The 18,890-nt window shown below is 41.6% G+C and overlaps 1 protein-coding gene across 8 annotated transcripts in view; it reads left to right on the forward strand.

Annotated features, from left to right (window-relative positions):
* The window catches only part of PHTF2 (putative homeodomain transcription factor 2), a 183,572-nt gene that overhangs the window by 151,903 nt on the left and 12,779 nt on the right, over window positions 1-18,890 (forward strand). For 5 of the 8 annotated variants that reach the window (XM_048836464.2, XM_048836458.2, XM_048836460.2 and 2 more), the window contains 2 exons: window positions 4,217-4,303; window positions 6,068-6,223. In XM_048836464.2, coding sequence (XP_048692421.1) covers window positions 4,217-4,303; window positions 6,068-6,223 — 243 coding nt within the window. Of the gene's footprint in view, window positions 1-2,313; window positions 3,646-4,216; window positions 4,304-6,067; window positions 6,224-7,964; window positions 10,164-18,890 lie in introns of those variants that run through there. The other 3 variants (XR_007354677.2, XM_048836468.2, XM_048836465.2) reach the window with 3 other exon arrangements.

Below are 18,890 nucleotides of genomic sequence, written 5' to 3' on the forward strand. Positions count from 1 at the left end.
AGAACTAGTTTTCCTATCTAGTCTATCTAATCTTACTATACAAGTACCCACAATAGATATCCATTACTACTGCATCTGAGTGTTTTGCAATCTTTAATGTATTTATGCCTAGAAAACGTCTCCGATAGGGAAGCATTATTATCCCCCTTTATAGGTGGAAAGCTGAGACATAGAGACTATGTGACTTGACCAGAGACACACAGAAGTCTGTGGGACACAACGGAATCAAATCCAATACTTCAGAATCCCAGGCTAGTGCCCTGATCAGTGGAACTTCTTTCCTCTGTAGACAACAGAGATCTTCTTCTTCCTTCATATGACTGGTGGAGAACAGCAGCTACAATTTCACCTGAAGTTGATTGAGCCAGGTGGCTACATCAGAAGTAGCAGAATTTATTGCTGTGATGCCTCCTTCATATTTATAAGATTTGTTAAGATGCAGATAGTGATTTCTAGGGTACCATAGAATCTGGTGTCTTCCATCCGTCTTTATCTGCAGCTTCAGTTTCCAGCACAGAGATTCTCCAGGGTTTGGCTGAGCCCTAGAGCCTTATGGAAAAGACTAAACTGCCTCCAGCCTTTGCAGGAAGTGAGGTGTAGTGTGACTGTCGGGGGAAGAGATTAGTCTCAGAAAAAGAATGTCAAGTAATAAATTTTCTATTTGGACTTTTTAATGAAATAAGCTTCCTTTCTAAGATTAAATATAAAAAAGCTACAATGTCTAGACTTCTCAATTTAGTTATATCTTTGAATGCTAACTTTATCCAGAGTATACCATTGTTAAAAATGCATTTTTTTTTCTGGGAGGCAAGGAGGTCCTCTGCTTTCCTTTGTGATCTGAAATGGTCTGTTCCCCTTTGCTTCCACCAAGTTTCCATTTCAGAAAGGTCAGGACATGACTTCATTTTGAACCCTTTCAACACCACTTTCTTAAAGGGAACTGTCAACTTAAAAATGTTGTAAACAAGTTTGTTTACCCATATTACTAATATTATTAAAATATTTAAATTAATATTGTATAATAGTTTTGAAATACAGCTCACTTGAAATACAGCTCACTTGTTACTACTTATGCTCTTTATTTCTCAACTCTCCGACAATGGAAAACAGTTTCACTTTATATAGTCGCTTACTTAGTACTGCAGTATTTGTGTTTCAACACTGCGATTAAAAAAAAAAGAAATCCATACCTACTAGGACCATCGGTCCATTGCTTCAGGCTCTCCTTTCATTCTATGTAACAATCAGTTGAGTTTGAGTGTTTTCTTTAGCTCTGGGAAATTCAGAACTATCTTGAATTTAGCAATTTACCTTTTGATTTCTGCATCTAAGAATTCCACTATGAAGTCTGAATCATCAAGTTGGTAATTTTATTTCAGAAAGCATGATTTAGAAAGAGAAATTTGCTACAACATGCTTGCTACAGCACATTTGTAGTGTATACCAGACAAATGTGAAGAGCATATATGAAGAGTTTACTACTTAATTTTTTTCAATTTAATGTTACATGATGGGTTAAATTCTGCCCTTGAATTACAAGTAAGTCAGTGATGAATTTGGCCCAATATGTGTAATTGTTAATACATCTTCAATCCCCTTATTCTCCTGACTGCTCACTCCACCATCACACTCTTGAGAGCCTATCTGTTCTCTTTGCTAATCTTTCCAGTTCAGGTTTGTTTTCTCAGTGATACCATCCATCTATTTAGAATTCCCATCTTCACTCCCCTTTTCTGAAACACTTATTATTTATCAGTTATGTTGCAATAGTGCTTAGAGGCCTCACTCACATGCCAGGTGCTGTGCAAACAAACAGGAAGTGACAATCCATGCCTTGAAGAGCCTAGCATTTCCTCTTTTTGCATTACACATGGCCCCAACAGCAGTATGTGGTACTGTGCCAATGAAGGACTCTCTGGGCCCATTCCTGCCATTAACTTCAATTGAAGCAGGATAAGGCAGGGGGGAAGGCATAGGGTATAAACATTGCTAAGCCCATCATGCCACCTAATGGCTTTGGCCAGTGAAATATGGTGATGGGCTTTAAACAAAGCTGTAAGTATCATTAAGAAGAAAGCAACAGCCTTTCCTTGTAAGCTAAAAGTTTTTCTGTTTGTAACCCTTCTGCCCGTCAGAGTTGGCAGCAACAAGGGCCGGGTTCAGTATCTAGGGGTTTCATTCCAATAACACTGGTGGAAATTCACTACCATCTTATATAATTATACTTTTGTTCCCACCATGTAACTATTATAGCATAATTCACAAATTCTCCTCACTTCATCCTGTTCCCTCCCCACATATCCCTGAAAATAGGAGAGTCTTGCGACATGTCTGGAAGGCTAACCAGTTTGGACTCCGGAAGACCAAAGAAGGAAGCATTATTCCATAGCTGAGTGACCCTCACAGAGAGTACCTTTCTGGTAGCTGCTTCTCATCTCTGTCAAGGGACCTCCATTTCAAGCAAATCTACTGATCACAACTGTGATAATATGGAATAATGAAAGAGACAATCTCTAAAATAACATTGGACCAAAACCATATAGGAGTGGTTTAAAGGTCAAAATAAAAACCTTGGATTCTACCTGTAAGCCCAGAGCCACTGGTGTATCAGACAAGATGTTATCAGACAGTCTGCACAAACTTTATCTTCAAATGGTCACAAGGTATTTTCCTAAGCAGAGCGCATTACGATCATCCAAAGAAATTATTTAAAAGAAAAAAGTACAGAACTATTTTTAGTAGAACTTTAGACTGTTTAATATAACTGTGTTCAACCTATCAAGAGCCAAAATTTTGTTTCACTGTATATGCAGTTCATTTGGCCCCTGTAACATATTAAATCGACTAATAAACTGTAGACTACACTGTAGTCCAAAACAAAAATTTGTCAGTTCTCCTCCCATGCATTTTTTGTGGATGAATGTATTGCTTTATGAAAACGCTGCCAAAAGCCATCCAGAATGCAGATGCGTTGTGTTGTAAAGATTTCCTGGATAGTTTTGCCAAAGTACTTCATTTTTGATTTGTATAATTCTGCTGTTCCAGAGCCTGTTTTGAGCCAACTGTGCCAACTTGTGCAAACTGTGGGTTATATAATGTGGGGAGTTATGAAGCAAAGAGAGACACTGCCTTGATGCAGCTTGTATGTTCTGTTGTGATTCAAGACATTGAGATTTTTGAATGACATTCGCATGTGGTATTTTCATTTCCCCTTTTTTGTTTTTTCCACAATTGTCACACATGCACTAATATACCCTGTTTTGTGCTAGGACAAGCTGTTCTCAATATTCACTTTGATCATTATCCAGAAAAAAAAATGGAGTCACTGGACTCAGGAGAAATTATATGTCTTGTTTGTTCGGGTTCTAAGTGTGTCCCAAATAAGTAAATATAATGCCTCATCATCAAAAACTCCTACATTTCTCATCTTCATGCAACAGAGAAGTAAAATTTTGAAAAGGGAAAAGAAAGATGGGAAGTAAAAATGAATGTATGTTCATAACGTACATATTTTTCAATCCAGCAGAGGGCACTCATTTCTTAAAAGGAAAAAAAAAACAAAAAACGGTATTACAGGATCATCTTGCTGTATATGTAACCAGGAGTGAGATTATTGAAAACAATAAAAACATGCCTTTCCAGTCATATTATCCTGTCCCAGACCTTTCTTTTTTTCCATCCCTTCCTCATGAGAATTTTCACATGTAGAAATGTAGTATGGCTATGTGGGATAATCTTTTGGTATCCCATTGCAGTATCCTTATACTGAAAGAGATTGTTGCACTGATGCATGTAGATGGCATGTTGGTAGCAGTGGTCTGTATCTCAACTCTGCTGTCAACCCAAGTTTAGTTCTTTGCTATGGCCTGAGGCAGAATATCTTTTCCATTTATAGGGCGCTTAGGTAAAACTATTAAAGTAGAAGCAACTTTTGATCACTGAGGAAACCAGTGTACTAGTGATTCATAGTCTATTATAGTTTCCCTGAGCCACCCGCTTCCCCTTTCTTCTTCATTGGTGATGCATTGTCTCAGGAAATATTAATGTGTAGTTACACTGTAAAATTAAAATACAACGTTTTGTATTTAAAGTTCTAGGTTACGCCACTGTGAGCCATAATCAGCCTGTGCTGGGGGTGTGAACCTGACTCGATCTACAAAGTTTCTTGGTCAATTACTACAGAGATTTTCACTCAATATGTTTCCCTTATTTTCAGCGGCGAGGTCCTCAGCGGTCAGTCGATGTAATAGTTTCATCTGCCTTCTTATTGACAATTTCAGTTGTATTTACCTGCTGTGCTCAGGTGAGGATACCTCATTTATGCAAAGGCAGCCAAGACTTTAGAATGCTTCTTTAAAAATGTTTCACTTTATAAGCAAGCCTTCCAGGCTGGAAGATATACAGTGAAAATAACTATCATATGGTTAGTGCCTTTTCAGAAGATTAATTTCTATTGTATATTACTCAATGTATCTATTTTAGAAGTTTAACTTTTTAAGCGCCAGTGTATTGCTAAATGTATTCTACCAAGAGTATAAATTAAAAGTAAATATCTCTGTTATAATTTTTTTCATCCAGTTTTTTCCTGTCCCCCATGAATTTTGGATCTTAGTGATTTCAAAACACAACCTGTCAAAAACCTGATTTTGCAAACATTTTGTGTAATAAGATTAATCTGGAGGGATGAATTGGGGATTTTAAGGGTATAATATAGTAGTATTCAGTGAGATATTTTAAAAGTATCTTAATTATTTGCATTCCCAGTGTTTGTATACTGTCTCCTATTCTTTTCATTCTGTTGCTATAAATTGCCATCCTGATTTCTGTGAGATATAGGAAATGCAGTGGTATTGTAGCCATATTTGTCCCAGTATATTAGAGAGACAAGATGTGTGGTAATATCTTTTATTGGTCCAGCTTGTGTTGGTGAGAGAGCTTACACAGAACTCTTCAGGAAAGATTGCATTGTTTAGTATGCTAGTATTAGCCTGCCCTCTAGTGGAATAAGCAAACCTATGTTTATATAGCCTGGTATTTACTGAAAATACTTGCTTGGATGTCTGTAGATAACCACCAGAGGCTCTGTCATTTGAATCGACTAGCAATCATTTTTCCATTTCCTTTTTAACCAAAAATAATTTCACTGCCTTTTCCTGGTATATAATGTAAATAAGGCTATGATTTTGGAATGGAAACTTGTAGTAAATTTCATGGCAGAGGTGCAAAGGTCATTCGAGGGAGCCCTGCTCCACTAGCCCGACCCTCCACTTTGTGCCCGCTCCTTACCTTACTCTCCCTGCTGGACACATTTGTCCCTCTTCCTGGATTCAGATGGTCCACAGCACCTAGAGAGAGGTACTGCCATGGTTTCGGCAACTGGCAGTTGAGAGCCCAGTTATCAGCACATGGAACAACATATAGTGGGACCTGTCTGCTGGACAGATGGATTAGGCCACAGCACTTTCCCTTGCTGTCTAATTTTAAAAATGAGGTGGGGGAGAGGAGAGTGGCTCTTGGGCTCTCCACCCCCCTTGTCTCTGGCACCTGTGGAGCTGGGTTCAGCCCCATGGGACAGGCTTATGCCAGTTTTTATTCAGATGCATGATTATTGTGAACCCTATGGCCTCCATACCAAAATCGTAGTGTTAATCGTACATATTTTAATATGAACATAATTTTAAGTTTAGCAACTTAATATGGATTCAGTTTTCTTTTTAATCCAAGTGATAAGTATGTTGCTGTTTTCAAGCAAATGCGATAACTTCAGGAGTTCAAACCTCTTCATTTTGTATTAAAATATTTTTTTTGCTTTACTTACATGCTAAAGAGGCCAAACCTTCCTAAATTACTCTTAGGCCTGCTCAGCCTTAATATGAAAACCTATCTTGGTTAATAGAATGTTGGTTTTGAAATATAAATTAATTTAAAAAGTCTATAAAGTAAAAACCAGATCCATACTTTTTACAAGAAAAAAAAATTATGAACTGAAGTTTTTATCTTACTGTAGCATTAACCTTTATTTTGAAGTTCAATAACTCTTAATTTTGCTTTTTCTCTTTGCTTTCAGTTGCTTCATGTACATGAGATCTTCCTTGATTGTCACTACAATTGGGAACTAGTGATTTGGTGCATTTCATTAACTCTCTTTCTCCTAAGATTTGTTACACTTGGATCTGAAACAAGTAAAAAATACAGCAATACCTCAATATTACTTACTGAGCAGGTGAGAATGTACGTAGACCTGCATATTTCTCTCTCCGCATGTCTTTAATCTGGGAGTCCATGGGACATGGACTTTAAACAGCCCTGAATTCAGTGAAATCATGGTATTAAAGACATATACAACATGTAGCTCGGTTCCCATATTTTTCTCTAGTGCCAAATCTAGAGTAATGCTCAGTAAAAAGTGCTTTAAGGTTCACATAGCTGCTTCACAAATCTTACAGTAGTCTTTTGCAGGCGAGCTGCAGAAGCTGCTGGAAAAGTTCCTGTTGCCCTAGTAGAATGGGCTTCCTATAAGAAAAAGGGTTTTTTAAAATTTAGAGACCAAGTGGGTGAGGTAATTTATTTTATTGGACCAACTTCTGTTGATGAGAGAAACAAGTTTTTGATCTTACACACTGCTCTTCGGGTCTGGGAAATGTACTCAGTGTCATAGCTAAATACAAGGTGAAACCGATTGTTTAGCATATTTAATCAACACATATTTCAAGGGACAATTCAAGGTGAAGTCATAGGTCGGGAAAGGGGGAAAAATGCTGGGGTTGGGATTTAAGTGGGTTATAGATTGGATTTATGAGTGAGAGGTCAGTTATGGAGTGATTGCTTTGTGGAAAGTGTTCACCCATAGGTGATAGGATGTTTTTGTCTTTTGTCATTTTTCTCTGTGAGTTCATTTGAGAGCTTAGTGATTGTCTGGTTTCACCCACACATTTTTTTATTGGGGCATTTAGTGCACTGGATGAAGTCCCCCACATATTGTGATAGGCATGTGTAGGACTAATGGATCTTGAAAGGTGTGTTGTGAGACACACACCCATCATAGCAGTTGAAATATGTCTACAGGTTTTGCATCTGTTGTTTTGGCAGGGTCTGGTGCCATTTTGAGTTGGTTTGTCCTGATCTCTGGGGAGCTTGCTTCTGATGATGAGCTTGGAGAGGTTGGGGATTGTACGAAGGCCAGAAGAGAGTTCAAGAAAGATTTCTTTCAGGCTGGGACCCCATCAAGTACGGGTTGTAATTGTTTGATGCTTCCCTGTATGGATTCCAGTGTGGTATGGTAGGAGACAATTAGACGTGTGGGGTAGAAGTGGGTTTTATTTCTGTATTGAAGCAGGTAATCTCAGGATATCTGTATGGTCTGTTCCCTGATGAGATCTACTTCTCTGGTGGAATGTCGTTGTTTGGTGAAGGTGGTTTTATGTGGGTTAAAGTGTATATCCTGGACTTTTTTCTCAGAGTATATTTTGTGGTATGTGAATGCCTGCCTAGGGGTAGATAACAGATTTCTTGGTGTGTTTGGGATAGCTTGATGTATTTGGGGTAGTGAAGGTAGGGATGATGATGTGTGGGTTTCTTGTATGTAGTTATCTGTGGGTCCATTGTTGACTCATGAACCTGATCATGGTATTCAGGAAGTTGATGGTATTGTGGGAGTGCTATCTAGAGAGTGTTGAAGTTGTAGTGGAAATCTATGAGGGAGTTTAGGTCATCTGTCCAGAGGATGAAAATATTGACACATCTCAGGTGTATTTGTTCAGAAATTGTTCTTCAAGGTGGCCCAGGAAGAGGTAGGTATACTGGGGAGAGAAGTTTTCTTTTAACTGTTTTTCTCTTACTGTTGGTGTTCCAAAAGCTAATGGGACATTATGGCTGAAAGCAACAAGAATTCTGTTTTTAAAACGTATAGTTTATATTTACATAAGGTGTCTAAACAAGCACAGCTTACATGCAACTTCTTTCAGGGAAAGCCCATCTTACAGAGGATCTCTTGTTGGTGTCTCGTTTATGGAATCATAGAATTGTAGGACTGGAAGGGACCTTGAGGTCTTCTAGTCCAGTCCCCTGCACTCAAGGCAGGACTAAGATCCGTGTGATGAAGTTGTTCTTCACAAGTGTGGAGTTAATGCTGCAAAGGAGAAACACGAGGCTGCTGTTGTGTGTGAAATCTGGCAGAATCAACTGGAGAAGGCAACCTTGCTCTGTGTGAGCGGGTCCCGTACACATAAAGAACTTACTAAACTGGTGGAAGGAGCAACCTCATGTCTGTGCAAGCGTCCCTTTCTGCTGCCCAGCCCTATCAGTGACTCTAACAGCCGAAGCGCAACTCAACACCCTCATGTTTCAGGGCAGATGGACAGCCCACAAAATCAGTTTCCAACTTGTTGGAACTCAGGGTGATCAGGAATGCTTGCCTCCATTTCCTACCTTTCATCAGGGCAAAATGATCAGGATCATGACAGACATGTCCAGTATGTTTTACATCAACAAGCAGGAAGGTGCAAGATTCCCTTCCTTGTGCACTGAAGTTATAAAGCTCTAGAACTGGTGCATAATCAACTGTATCCAGATTTCAGCAGTCCAGGCATCTGGAACACCACTGCTGATGCCCTCAGCAGACACTTCTCCCACAACTACAAATGGGAACTGGACACTCAGGTCCTCCCATGCATATTTCAAAGATGGTGACAGCCAAAGATCAATCTTTTCGCCACCTCTGATAACTGGAAGTGTCCTCTCTTCTGTCCAAGAGGGATCTGGGTCACCACTCCCTGAGGGATTCCTTCCTTCTAACATGGAAAAGGACCCTGTTCTATGCCTTTCCTCCAATGCCCTTAATTTTAAGGGTGCTGAACAAGATCAGGCAGTACCAGACCAGAGTTTATCCTCATAGTGCCTACCTGGCCAAGAAAAGCGTGGTACTCTTACCTACTTCAGCTCTGTGTCCAAATGCCAATCAAGCTCTTGATCATTCCTCATCTCCTGCCTTAGGATGTGCATCACACGCTTCACCCCAAACTGGCAGTTCTGTGTCTCGGGGTCTGGCTCTTGGATGGTTCTCCAGAATAGAGGTTTCCTGCCCTACAGAGGTGCAGTATGTGTTATTAAATAGTAGAAAAGTGTCAATCCATGCTACTTATCTGCAGAAATGGAAGAGATTCGTCCACTGGTGTGGTTGTCACTACGTCTAGCTGGAAACAGTTCCCCTTTCCCTTATCCTAGATTACCTGCTGGATCTGAACTTCTCCAGGTTATCCATCAGTTCAGTCAAAGTACATCTTGTTGCTTTTTTCCCCTGGTTGAGGAATTATCAATTTTTGCTCACCTGGTTTCATCAAGATTCATTGGTCTGGGTAATCTCTTTCCCCATGTTAGACCCTCCGCCCCATCTTGAGACGTCAAGCTGATTTTCAACCACCTTCCGAGAACTCCATTTGAACCAATGGTGACCTGCTCCCTATTTCATGTATCTATGAAGACAGCCTGTAGGGCCATCGAGATTGGCACCTTGATAGCAGATCCCCATCTTTACCATGTTCTTTCATGATAAAGTCTCTTTACATCCACATCCAAGGTTCCTACCCAAAGTTACCCTGGATTTCCATCTCAACCCAATCTATCCATCTATCAGTGTTTTTTCCAAAACCTCACAGTTCTCAGTAGGAATCCTATTTCCATATCCTGGACATTAGAAGGGCCTTAGCCTTTTAACTGGTAGGACTAAACAGTTTATGAGATCTCCTAGGATCTTCATATCCTTCCCAGATAGGTCTAAGAGGGCTTGCATTTCTGCTCAAAGACTTTCAAAGTGGATATTGGGTTGTATTGCTACTGTTACGAGTCTGCAGATGGTCAGCACCCCCCTGCAGCCAAGTGAATTCAACCAGATGGCAGGTGACATCTGCTGCATTTTTTTTGAGAATGTCCCAGTATTTGAGAGAGAGAGTTTCTACACGGTCTTCAATTTGTACATTTTTGAAGCATTACACCCTACTCCATGCTGTCAGATCTGATGTCACTTGGCTCTGCAGTACTATCTTCAGTTCTGGATCCTGTTCCTGATGCTGATCCACCGCTTCTTCTAGGGATACTTCTCAGAAGTCACCTGAAGTGGAGCATCGATAGGACAGTACTAGAAGAAGAAAGAAATGTTACCCTGTGATGTAAGTGTGATTCTTCTAGATGTGTCCCCCTACAGGTGCTCTACTACTCGCCCTCCTTCCCCTCTGCTTCGGTTGTTCCTTAGGGGATGAATGAGTACAGAAGGAACCGAGGGCGATTAATCCACGCACTCCTATGTAGCCTTGGTATCTGTCACAAGGAGGCATAGGGTGCATGTTTGGGCCAAACAGATGCTGCTAGCTAGAAATCTTCGACTGACGGCTCGAGAGGTGCATGCACACTTGAAGTGGAGCACCCATAGGGGGTGTCATAAATATAAAAGGAAGGGTAACCACCTTTCTGTATACAGTGCTATAAAATCCCTCCTGGCCAGAGGCAAAACCCTTTCACCTGTAAAGGGTTAAGAAGCTAAGGTAACCTCGCTGGCAGCTGACCCAAAATGACCAATGAGAGGATAAGATAGTTTCAAATCTGGAGGGGGGGGGGAGAACAAAGGGTCTGTCTGTCTGTGTGATGCTTTTGCCAGGAACAGATCAGGAATGCAGACTTACAAATCCTGTTAAGTTGATAAGTAATCTAGCTAGAAATGCATTAAATTTCCTTTTGTTTAATGGCTGGTAAAATAAGTTGTGCTGGATGGAATGTATATTCCTGTTTTTGTGTCTTTTTGTAACTTAAGGTTTTGCCTAGAGGGATTCTCTGTTTTGAATCTGATTACCCTGTAAGGTATTTACCATCCTGATTTTACAGAAGTGATTCTTTTACCTTTTCTTTAATTAAAATTCTTCTTTTAAGAACCTGATTGATTTTTCCTTGTTCTTAAGATCCAAGGATTTGGGTCTGTGTTCACCTGTACAGATTGGTGAGGATTTTTATCAAGCCTTCCCCAGGAAAGGGGGTATAGGGCTTGGGGGGATATTTTGGGGGAGGATGTCTCCAAGTGGGTTCTTTCCCTGTTCTTTGTTTAAAATGCTTGCTGGTGGCAGCATATAGGGTTCAAGGACAAGGCAAAGTTTGTACCTTGCGGAAGTTTTTAACCTAAGCTGGTAAGAATAAGCTTAGGGGGTCTTTCATGCAGGTCCCCACATCTGTACCCTAGAGTTCAGAGTGGGGAAGGAACTTTGACAGGGGGACACATCTCAAAGAACTGCAGTTACTGCACAGGTTGAATAACATTTCCATCACTGGGTGTATACACTCTGCAGCTAAAAAAAAATACAGCCAAACTTAATCAAAGCAGCCATCTCAACCTTTTATGCATATTCTAGACCTGCTGAAAGAGGCAGTGCTTCCATAAGAGGGATCCATCTGCTTCATCTGACAACCTCTTCATATCTGTCACCAACGAAGAGACAGCAGGTGTAACAGTTCTGTCGAGAGCTGTTCCAAACCAATCATTTTGAATTTTTTTTTTCTTTTCTACCCCTTTTTGGAGAGTCTCATTTATAACTGTGAAGCCTGGAACAATATTACAACAGCCTAATGGATCCTCCAGATTAACCAGCCTGGTTATATTCTTCAGTTCCAGTCTATCCCTACACCCCATCCACCTTCCCCATCCCTTTTCAGGGACTCCTCTGGAGTATTCTACAACAAGAAGTTCAATCTGTGTAGTCCCTCACAACAATAGTAGAGGTTCCTCTTCAGTTCAGGGGAAAGGTCTCTTGTTCTCATTTTTTTCTGCTTCCCAACAGAGGAGATTGGAGAACCATTCTGGATCTAGGCAGACTCAATAAATACATTTGATTCAGATTCCGAACCATGTCCGTAACCTCAATAATCCTGTCCCTAGACCAGTGGTTCTCAACTCTGGTCCACCGCTTGTTCAGGGAAAGCCCCTGTCAGGCCGGACCGGTTTCTTTACCTGCCATGTCTGCAGGTTCGGCTGATCGCAGCTCCCACTGGCCGTGGTTCGCTGCTCCAGGCCAATGGGGGCTGCGGGAAGGGCGGCCAGCACGTTCCTCGGACCACGCCGCTTTCTGCAGCCCCCATTGGCCTGGAGCGGCGGATCGCGGCTCCCACTGGCCGTGTTTCGCTGGTCCAGGCCAAAGGGGGCTGCGGGAAGGGCGGCCGGCATGTTCCTCGGACCACGCCGCTTTCTGCAGCCCCCATTGGCCTGGAGCGGTGGATCGCGGCTCCCACTGGCCGTGTTTCGCTGCTCCAGGCCAATGGGGGCTGCGGGAAGGGCGGCCAGCACGTTCCTCGGACCGCGCTGCTTTCTGCAGCCCCCATTAGCCTGGAGCGGCGAACCGCGGCCAGTGGGAGCCGCGATCCGCCGAACCTGCGGACGCGGCCGGTAAACAAACCGACCTGGCCTGCCAGGGGCTTTGTCTGAACAAGCGGTGAACCAGAGTTGAGAACCACTGCCTAGATCCACAAAATTGGTTTGCAGCTCTGTAACTCCATGATGCATATTTCCAACCATCCCGCACACAGGAAATATTTCTATTTCATAGTTGGGTACACAACATTTCCAATACAGAATTCTTCTGTTCAGCCTGTCAGCAGCCCCGGGCTGTTTACAAAATTTCTGGCAGCAGTGGAGGCATTTCTCAGGGTATGTCTACACTACAAACCTACGTCAGCCTATATTAGGTCGACTTTCAGCCACCGCAGTAATTACTGCAGTGGTGCATGTCCACACTATCCTCGGATCACTAGTGCAGATCCTCACCAGGAGCACTTCCACTGTCCTCAGAGTGGCAGTGTGGGGAGCTGAGAGTCTGGTGTCTCAGCTCCATTGGCAGCTTCCTGCCAGGACCCTGGCTGTCCCACAGGCTATCGGCAGGCTGCCCTCCCTCCTCCACTCCCTGTTCCCCACCGGGAGCTGGGGGAAGCCACCCGGGCTTGTCCCCCCGATCCCTGTTCGGAGCCAGAGCCCTGCCAGGTGCTTCTCCCCTTCCCCGTTCCCCGCCAGGAGCTGGGGCAAGACACCCCGGGGGATTCTTGCCACTGGGGAACAGGCTCCAGCTGCAGTACCCTCCCGCCTGCTCCCTACCGGGAGCCGGGCAGCCTTGTCAATTTCAGCCATGAAATTGACAGGGCTGCCTGGCTCCCGGTAAGGAGTGGGGTCCTAAGCTGTGTGGGCTCCAGACGAGAGCAGGGTCCAAAGCTGCCTAGCTTTCCAGGTAGCGGGGGCTTGCTTGTCAATTTCACGGCTCCTGTAAAGGATGCAGTGTCTACACAAACACTGCGTCGCCCTAACTACACCGACCTAAGTCATATGCCTTTCATGGAGGTGGACTTATGTTGGTGTATTAAGGCACTAACATCAGTGGGAGGACGGGTGTAGTGTAGACACTGACATAATTAAGTCAATATAAGCTGCCTTATGTGACCTAACTGTGTAGTGTAGACCAGCCCTCAGAAAGCAGAACATTCAAGTTTATCCTTGCATTGATAATTGGCTGATTCAAGATACCTCTCCTCAGCAAGTTTCTTTTAACGTTCGGTACATTCTCCATCTGTGCACCAGTTTGGAGCTTGCAGTAAACAAGGAAAATCTGACTCCATCACAACAAAATAAAATTCTAGGGGATCTTCTGGATTCCACTTCTGTATCAATCCAGATTTGAGACCACAATGTGAATCATTACTCAATTGCAGAGCAACCCTTTGCACAACAGTAAGATCATGACTAAGAGTTCTGAGGCATAATGCGTCATGCATATTCATCACTCTTCGTGCCAGACTTAACCTTCATTGTTTGCAGGACTGGCTGAAATCAGTTTACGCTCCAGTAAAACCTCATAGAGATATACTGGAAAGGGTTATTCAGTTTGTACTTTCTTTACTTCCATGATGGAAAGATTTGATTGATGTATGCAAGGGTGTCCCTCTTGCACCTCTTCTCCCCTTGTTAACACTGGTGATGGATGCTTCCAGTCTAGGTTGGGAAGCACATTTAAGTCATCAGACTCAAGGTCTGTAGTCAAAAGTTGAATCTCTTCTATACATAAATATTTTGGAGCTCAGAGCAGTTTGTCTGACATGTAGTGTTCTTGCCTCTAATCCAAGGCAAGTCAATTCCAGCAATGACAGACAATGCTGAAATGTTTTATTTAAACAGGCAGGAACGGGCCTCTTCTGTGTCAGAAAGTAATCCAGCTATGGGAGTGATGCATCAGGCATCTAGTATATGTCACTGCTATCCATCTAACAAAACTAATAAACACCCATGTGTTTCAGCTGGGGAGGCATTTTTGATCTGGCCAGGTGTGGTCCATAAAGAACTCAGCACATTTTCCAAAACTGAATGTAAGAGATCATAGACTTGTTAGCCACAGAAGTGAACAAAAATGCAACATCTTTTGCTTGAGATGAGGTCAGAGTTGGATCTCCATCAGGTGCCTTCCTAATATCATGATCTTGATTCCTGATGTCCACCTATCCCCCTTAATTTTGCATACTCTGAGAAGGCCCAAGGATGCCACAGCCACGATGAATAAACTGCTCCATCCTGGCCCAGGCAAATTTTGTTCCCAGAGCTGCTGACACAGTCAGTTTGGATTGCAGTAACATTGCCTTTACTGTCAAATTAGATGTTTCAAGATGACAGGAAGACACTGCACCTTACAGCTTGGATGCTTATTGCTTAACCAGATGTAGAGAAGTCTTGCTCCAGGGATATACCAAATATTTTAATAGTAGAAAGGACCTGTGATGGGTTCCCCCCGGGGTTCTGTCTGGAACTGGGGTACCGCTGAGCCCTCTGATCCATCAGCCTGGGCTACCTCTCACTCTGTGCTGCTGTGACAAGCTGCAGACACGCTCCCGGCCTAACACTTCCACCAGCATACTCACAGGTAGGGACACAACCATTTGCAGTTATATGCAGGCTCTCTGAGCAGCCACGGCATGTGAACCAACAGTAGAGAGGCTACAGCCAAAATAATCCCCAGTTTTCCAGCCTGGGACCACAGAGTGGTACCGTCCTGCCCTGGTCCAAACCCCAACCAGCATGAATTTATTATCCAGTTTGCCTCCCCCTCAATGTGAAGAGGAATATGCAACAGCCTCTCCAAGTTAAGATTCCCAAGCACATCACTCCAAACTCACTGGTTTAGATTAAAACATAAAATAAATTAACTACAAAAGATAGATTTTAAGTGATTATAAGTGATAGCAAACAGATCAAAGCAGATGACTTAGTACATCAAGAAAAATGTGATCTAAGCTTAATATGCGAGAAAGATAGGATTTGAATTAAGAATCCCTCACCCTGACGGATGATACAAGCAGGCTGCAGATTCTTAAGGCACAAACTACACTTGCTTTGCAGCTTAGAATCCCCTGGTCTTTCATACACAGGCTAGAAATCCCTTTAGCCTAAGTCCAACACTTCCCCCAGTTCAGTCTTTGTTCCTCAGGTGTTTTCAGGAATCTTCTTGTGTGAGGAGTGAAGAACAACAGATGATGTCACTCCCTGCCTTATATAGCTTTAGCATATGGCAGGAACCCTGTGTTTCAAAACTTGGTTCCCAGAGCAGTTTGTGGAAAAATACCGACATCCCAAGATGGAGTCCAGAATCATGTGGCCTGGTTACATATCCTTGTAAAGTCATAGCAGCCATTACTTACAGGCTGTTTGGAGTGTTCTCAGAAAGGCTCACCAGGTGGGAGATAAGCTTCTCCTAAGGCCTGTTGTTTTCCCTAATGGCTCGTTGCCCTGAATAAGCCTTTCCCAACCAACTATCTAGACTGAAAGCACCTTGTCCAGTGGGCGTTACCCAGGTGTAATTACATTTGAAGTACAGATACATAATTAATATTTATAAATTCAGATACAAAAATGATACATGTATACAAATAGGATAATCATATTCAGCAAATCATAACTTTTCCAATGACACCTTACATGACCCGTCCTGCAGAAAATAAATCATAATTATGCTGTAATCATATCATAATATCACTATGAAAATATGGGGTGCAGTATCACAGGACCCTAAAAGATCTACTTAAAATGACAAATGAAAAAATTTACTGTTTGGGCACAACAGTGTTTCACCTTTTCTACAGACCTTCCATTCATTTTGGACTACCTGCTTTCACTAAATCATCTGGACTTTCACTTTTATAGAATTAACAGAATCTGGCAGCCGTATCTTCTTATAATTCATAAATTTGAAATCAAAAAATATTTTCACACCTTATGGTTTTTAGATTTTTAAGGATCTTAGTGTATGTAGTCCACCCTCCCTCTCACCCCGATTAGGGAAACCCCCTCCAACATGGGACTTTAATGTAGTATTAGTAGGGCTGCTGAGTTCATTACATCATCTTTCAGTGGAAACATTGGTTTTAGTGGCTATTCTCTCTAGCCTGTCTGGTTGGCAAAATTAAAGTTTTAATGGCATGGTCATCGTACATTATTTTTCATTGAAATTAGGTTTCTTTTAGGCCTAATCAGAGATTCCTTCTTAAAGTGGTTTCTGACTTTCATATTAATCAGATATTCATTTACTGGTTTTCTTTCCCAAATCTGATCCTAGCAGTTCTGAAGGAAAATTACACACTTCTGTTATTTTGAGAACATTGTATTTTTATTATCATATAACCAAACCATTTAGAGTCTCTTCTATATTATTTATAGCCTATATTGAAAGAGTAAAAGGGAAAGCAGTTTCTTCCTAGAGGTTATCCAGATGGATTTCAGAATGTATTAGACTATGTTATTAAATAACTAAGCTTGATCTCCTTGCTTAGATAAAAGCTCATTCTGCTGGAGCTCAGGTAGCATCTGTGGCTTCCTTTAAAAATGTCCCCATCTCCAAAACTTGTAAAGCTGCCTCCTGAAGTTTAATTCATACACTCATGAAACACTATGCTACTGGGGAGGTTTTTTGAGCTGGTGCTTGCTTTGGCAAGGCAGTTTTTCAATCCCCATTTGGTTAAGATTGCTGACCCACCTTCTAGCAGGAGGTCATTGTTTGGGAATCATCAGGAGTGTAATACACATAAACAATCACTCGAAGAAAAGCAGCTACTTACTTTAAAGTAACTGATGTTCTTTGATATGTGTTACCTAGTTGTAATCCATGCCCTCCTTCCTCACTATGAGATTCTGTAGCAAAGGAACTGAGATGCAGTTGGCCCTGCTGTGCCCTTTTATGCCTTCTGGGATGTGATGGTAGCTAGGGCACAGGCCTGGGCCAGCAGGCACTGCTGGTCAAAATGCTCTGATCTCACTACTGAGGGCTCCCGTGCACCAAGAGTGAAATACATTTAGACAGCACATCTCAAAGAATACCAGTTACTGTAAGGTAAGTAACCATCTTAAACAATTAATCAACTTATGAGCATTTTGCATATTATGTAGCTTTGCCTGAAGCAATTCATATGTGTTAAAAACAAACTTAGTTGATACTGAACTGACTGGACAGAGTACACATCTTTCAAAAATTAACAAAATTCTGAATTCAACCATCTTGTGTTTCATGTTTTGTGTTCCCCAGTTTTCTGTCTATTGATACAACAAACTCACATTTGGAGAAATCTTCAATTTTAAATGCTATATGAATAAGATGGAACTTAAGTTTGCCTTCCATAAACTAAGTTTTCCACTGCTTCCTCCTATTCTGGGTTCAGCATATGGACTTCCGTTTTGGTATCAGTCATGCTGGAGAAATAAAGGAGAGATTCCATAGTTTCTTTTTTTAGTTAGGTCAAGTCAGATTTCCATTGACACTTTGACATTAGTGTTATCAGCTTGTCAAGTCCTTCTGAAACCTCCTTCAATTGCTTTTGTAAGTAAAGTGCCTCTGTCTAGTGCCTTGATGTATAAAATATGTGCTATGTTTTGATCAAAGTTCTTTGTGCTCAGGGCATACTTTAACATACTTATGAAAACATGGAGACTCTGTGTCCCTGAGAGTTCCACAGACTTAGGAATCAGCCCTTCTTTTTTTCTTTTTTTTTTTTTGTAAACTAGCCATGAGGTTGGTTATTGCCAAAGGATCTTTGTATTGCCACAGTGTCCTTTAGTTATTACTTTCTCAATACTATTAAGTATGCTAAATACAGTTAGCTCACTTCATTCCTGTTTTAGAGATGGTTTTGGTTTCAGCACTATTCCCACTTTAAGTATAAGGAATATTGCTTAAATCAGTCTTGGGTCTAAAACCAGAATGCACATTTAAGTGGGCTGACTGTAAATTAGAAGTTTAATATGATTGTACCTGACAAGTTCTCTCCTCTTTTTTGTTTTATTTTCAGAAGTAAAATCAGTAGCATTGAGTAGGAATGCATTTTTCCCTGTCTGGATGCTAGTAGCCATTATTGGGTCATTCCTCATGTTTGACCCTCAGTTTATGTTAATGCCAGATTAGATTCTTTTGGTTCTTTATTTTTTCCTCTGCTACTTGGTATCTGTGAGTTTGTCTGTCTGGAGTCTATCTTTAAATTGCTCATTTTATTCTACACTGAAGCTGATTTTTTTTTTATGTATAAAAAGTTACCAAGTTTAAAAATTTTTTTCATTTGTTTTTATTAATTACTGTCAAGGTTCCTTCCCCACTCTGAACACTAGGGTACAGATGTGGGGACCTGCATGAAAAACCTCCTAAGCTTATCTTTACCAGCTTAGGTCAAAACTTCCCCAAGATACAAAATATTCCACCCTTTGTCCTTGGATTGGCCGCTGCCACCACCAAACAAATACTAGTTATTGGGGAAGAGCTGTTTGGAAATGTCTTTCCCCCAAAAATACTTCCCAAAACCTTGCACCCCACTTCCTGGACAAGGTTTGGTAAAAAGCCTCACCAATT

This window comes from Caretta caretta, chromosome 1, assembly GCF_965140235.1.
Source record: "Caretta caretta isolate rCarCar2 chromosome 1, rCarCar1.hap1, whole genome shotgun sequence".
Classification (NCBI taxonomy): Eukaryota; Metazoa; Chordata; order Testudines; family Cheloniidae; genus Caretta; species Caretta caretta.